General features: G+C 48.4%; 2 protein-coding genes across 2 annotated transcripts in view; both read right to left on the reverse strand.

Moving 5' to 3' along the window:
• Positions 1-33: 33 nt before the first annotated feature.
• Positions 34-208, reverse strand: Pmar_PMAR013221 (hypothetical protein; the record flags this gene model as incomplete). Its single annotated transcript, XM_002772837.1, has 2 exons — positions 34-61; positions 87-208. 2 exons carry the CDS (start codon positions 206-208, stop codon positions 34-36), a joined length of 150 nt encoding a protein of 49 aa, XP_002772883.1.
• A 1,099-nt stretch (positions 209-1,307) lies between these two features.
• The window catches only part of Pmar_PMAR013222 (conserved hypothetical protein), a gene marked incomplete at both ends in the record, with an annotated part of 1,564 nt that continues 185 nt past the window's right edge, over positions 1,308-2,686 (reverse strand). The window contains 10 exons of the mRNA XM_002772838.1: positions 1,308-1,424; positions 1,470-1,563; positions 1,616-1,688; positions 1,755-1,885; positions 1,938-2,059; positions 2,100-2,132; positions 2,184-2,274; positions 2,321-2,455; positions 2,500-2,648; positions 2,678-2,686. The exon at positions 2,678-2,686 is cut by the window's right edge and continues 4 nt beyond it. Of these exons, the coding sequence (XP_002772884.1) occupies positions 1,308-1,424; positions 1,470-1,563; positions 1,616-1,688; positions 1,755-1,885; positions 1,938-2,059; positions 2,100-2,132; positions 2,184-2,274; positions 2,321-2,455; positions 2,500-2,648; positions 2,678-2,686 (954 nt within the window). The remainder of the gene's footprint in view (positions 1,425-1,469; positions 1,564-1,615; positions 1,689-1,754; positions 1,886-1,937; positions 2,060-2,099; positions 2,133-2,183; positions 2,275-2,320; positions 2,456-2,499; positions 2,649-2,677) is intronic.

Genomic DNA, 2,686 nt, shown 5'->3' on the forward strand with positions numbered 1-2,686 from the left:
CGCGCTGCCTTAGCTGGAGGTTCCTCTGTCGACTCATCCCCAGATGGGGTTCGGGATCGAACTGTAGTAAAGAAATACACCCTCACCAGAGGCTATGCCCTTCCCTACTACCACCAGCCTTAACGTCAGGCATCACTTCAACATCCTCCTCTTCTTCTTGTGGGACCTCACCGTCGAATACGTCGAAAAGATCGTCTTCAGTAGCCATAGTGAGCCAAACTAAAGCTTAGTAGTGACTTCCCGATTCACCTCTACCACACCATCTACCACAATCGAGCGAATCAATGTTAGTTCGAACTATTCCCGCCCGCCCAACTGATCGATTCACTTGCCGCGTTTTCAAGTCCCCAGCAGCGAGAGCTGTAGAAACGAAGAGTATAAGGAGAATACGGTGGGAGGAGTGCGTTCAGTGCATTCCGCGGATACCTAGAAGAGAATGAGCGCATCGCCATCGAAAAGGACGGACCCTTAGAGTGATAGCTATGAGCCATACGGGCTGATTATAGAATTCTTACAATGCATGTTTACCCTGGATCGTTAGAGAGGACAGTAGCGAAAAGCCATCTCCTTAGAAAGATGAGTGTCAGCGCGTTCGAAGACGATTCGCGGTATCGAGAGTCGTTCTTATGCAGTTAGCCTGTTGCATGGGATGCCCCAGGGAAGAAGACAACCAAAGGATGGGAGCTGAACTCATTAGCATCTCCAATATATCGGACGATTCCCCTACGACTATGCACCGAAACACGCATCAAGCATCTCTGTCCTCGCCATTTCTCACTGTAAAGATTCGTGTATATACTCGCTCGCCTAACAGTGAAACCGTTGTAGTGTAGAAGGTAACACCAAAACTAAGAATATCCTTGGCATCAACACTCCTGCGGAGTTGTGCACCTGGCCGATGATCAACACACCTCCGCTAGCACGAATCTCACAATAAGCTATATCCGTGAGAGCGCACATCTTCTAATGTTATTAGTCATTATAGCGCTACTGAACTCGGTCACAATCGTAGCAATGAGAGGGAAGAGGCAAGTCCCCACTGGCCTGTTCCTGTACGGCCGATCTTCAACTCATTCCCATCATAGAGACACGTTGGAATCAGTGACGACATGCAATCGTGATAGGGCACGAATTCTTGCTGTTGGATCATGAGCATCTACGCCACTCCGAAACGCCAAGTGAACTAACTTCCTCCTTAACACAAGCCACACCAGAGACGATATTACACTTCGCCGAGGAAACCCTATTATCGGACACAATACTAAAGGGAAGTATAGATCCAGTGAGAAGATAACAAATAGTGGGAGTTAGAAGGGCATGATAGCACTCGCGATAGCCAAAATGGTCGTGTTCATCATCGGGAGTGCTTGTCCCACACGACTCTCTAGTAACAAAGGCGACTTCGCGAAGACAATTGGCACCAACTGAGATGACGTTTTTCATAATCTCAAGAAACCTATAAGTATTACCTGTTCAATAAGAGGGTCTTTGCCTCCTCGGATAGGACACTCGACAATCGGATCAGAATGACCACAGCCTGGTAACACTTTGAAGGTTACGTGCCTGACACGGAGAAGAGCCAGTGCAACATTAATCTACCAACTGCTTGTGTTACTGGACACCGCAATACTGCAGAGCTTTCTTGAATTGGACGGATGACTCAATAGGCACAGTAACGTCAGAATCACCTACACCAACAACAATTCAAAATCCATCCACTTACCATGGTGAACTATCACAACTACCGTTACTACCGTGGAACAGGTATATCTCAGGAAGCCTGTGCATAGCCGCTTTGCTCCTGCCAGTGGACTCGGACAGAATTCTAGTCGGGGAGACTCGGAACAAATCATTGCCCATCATAGCCATCACAACGTTTGAGTATCTGAGCAGCAACAGCAGATCCTAAGCCCCACAGAGAAGATACTGCTCATTACAGTCCTCGACTGTTGAGATGTGGAACGATAGACACCATGTCGTAGGGTCCAGATATCCCTACGAACGCCCGGATATTGCTCAGTGACCACATCTGGTTCAGCTCCACGTTCTTGATAGCAGCCTGATAAAGTGATACCCACTCCTCGACAGCGCTTCCTTACTTTCTCCTCCTTGATCGCCTTGTTGATAAGCAACTAGAAACAATGGCATCAATCGACACGCCTTAGTACTGACAGATCGCTCACCATCGCCACAATGTGAGCTCCAGCACTCTGGCCTGTGAGAATCACATTGGAAATGTCACCACCATAACGATCGGCATTTTCGAACACCCAACTGAGAGCAAGGGATAAGCCATCCAAATGAACTATGCTGATACTACTTTATGCAGTTGTTGACATCTTCGACCATGTCATCTATCTTGCCCTGTGGGAAATTCCGGTAGTCGGGGGCCACAAAGAGGGCGCCTCTCTCAAAGGCAAGACGTCGGCCCATACACGCCGACCATGCGCGGAACCTTTCACCATAGAATGAGACTTTAGCAGGGAAAAGGATACTTACCCGATCACCCAAGCACCGCCCATCACATTGATAACAATGGGGAGCTTTTTCTGACGACGCTTCTCTGGAGGGTCCCAGTAGTAATCAGCTGGGAGATAGATATCCAACTGGGTACGACCATTTGGCCCATACCGTATTCCACGGAGCACCTGAGATGGTAGTAGCTCCTACGCACTACGAAAGATTC

Source organism: Perkinsus marinus, assembly GCF_000006405.1.
Source record: "Perkinsus marinus ATCC 50983 genomic scaffold scf_1104296960350, whole genome shotgun sequence".
Lineage (NCBI taxonomy): Eukaryota > Perkinsozoa > Perkinsida > Perkinsidae > Perkinsus > Perkinsus marinus.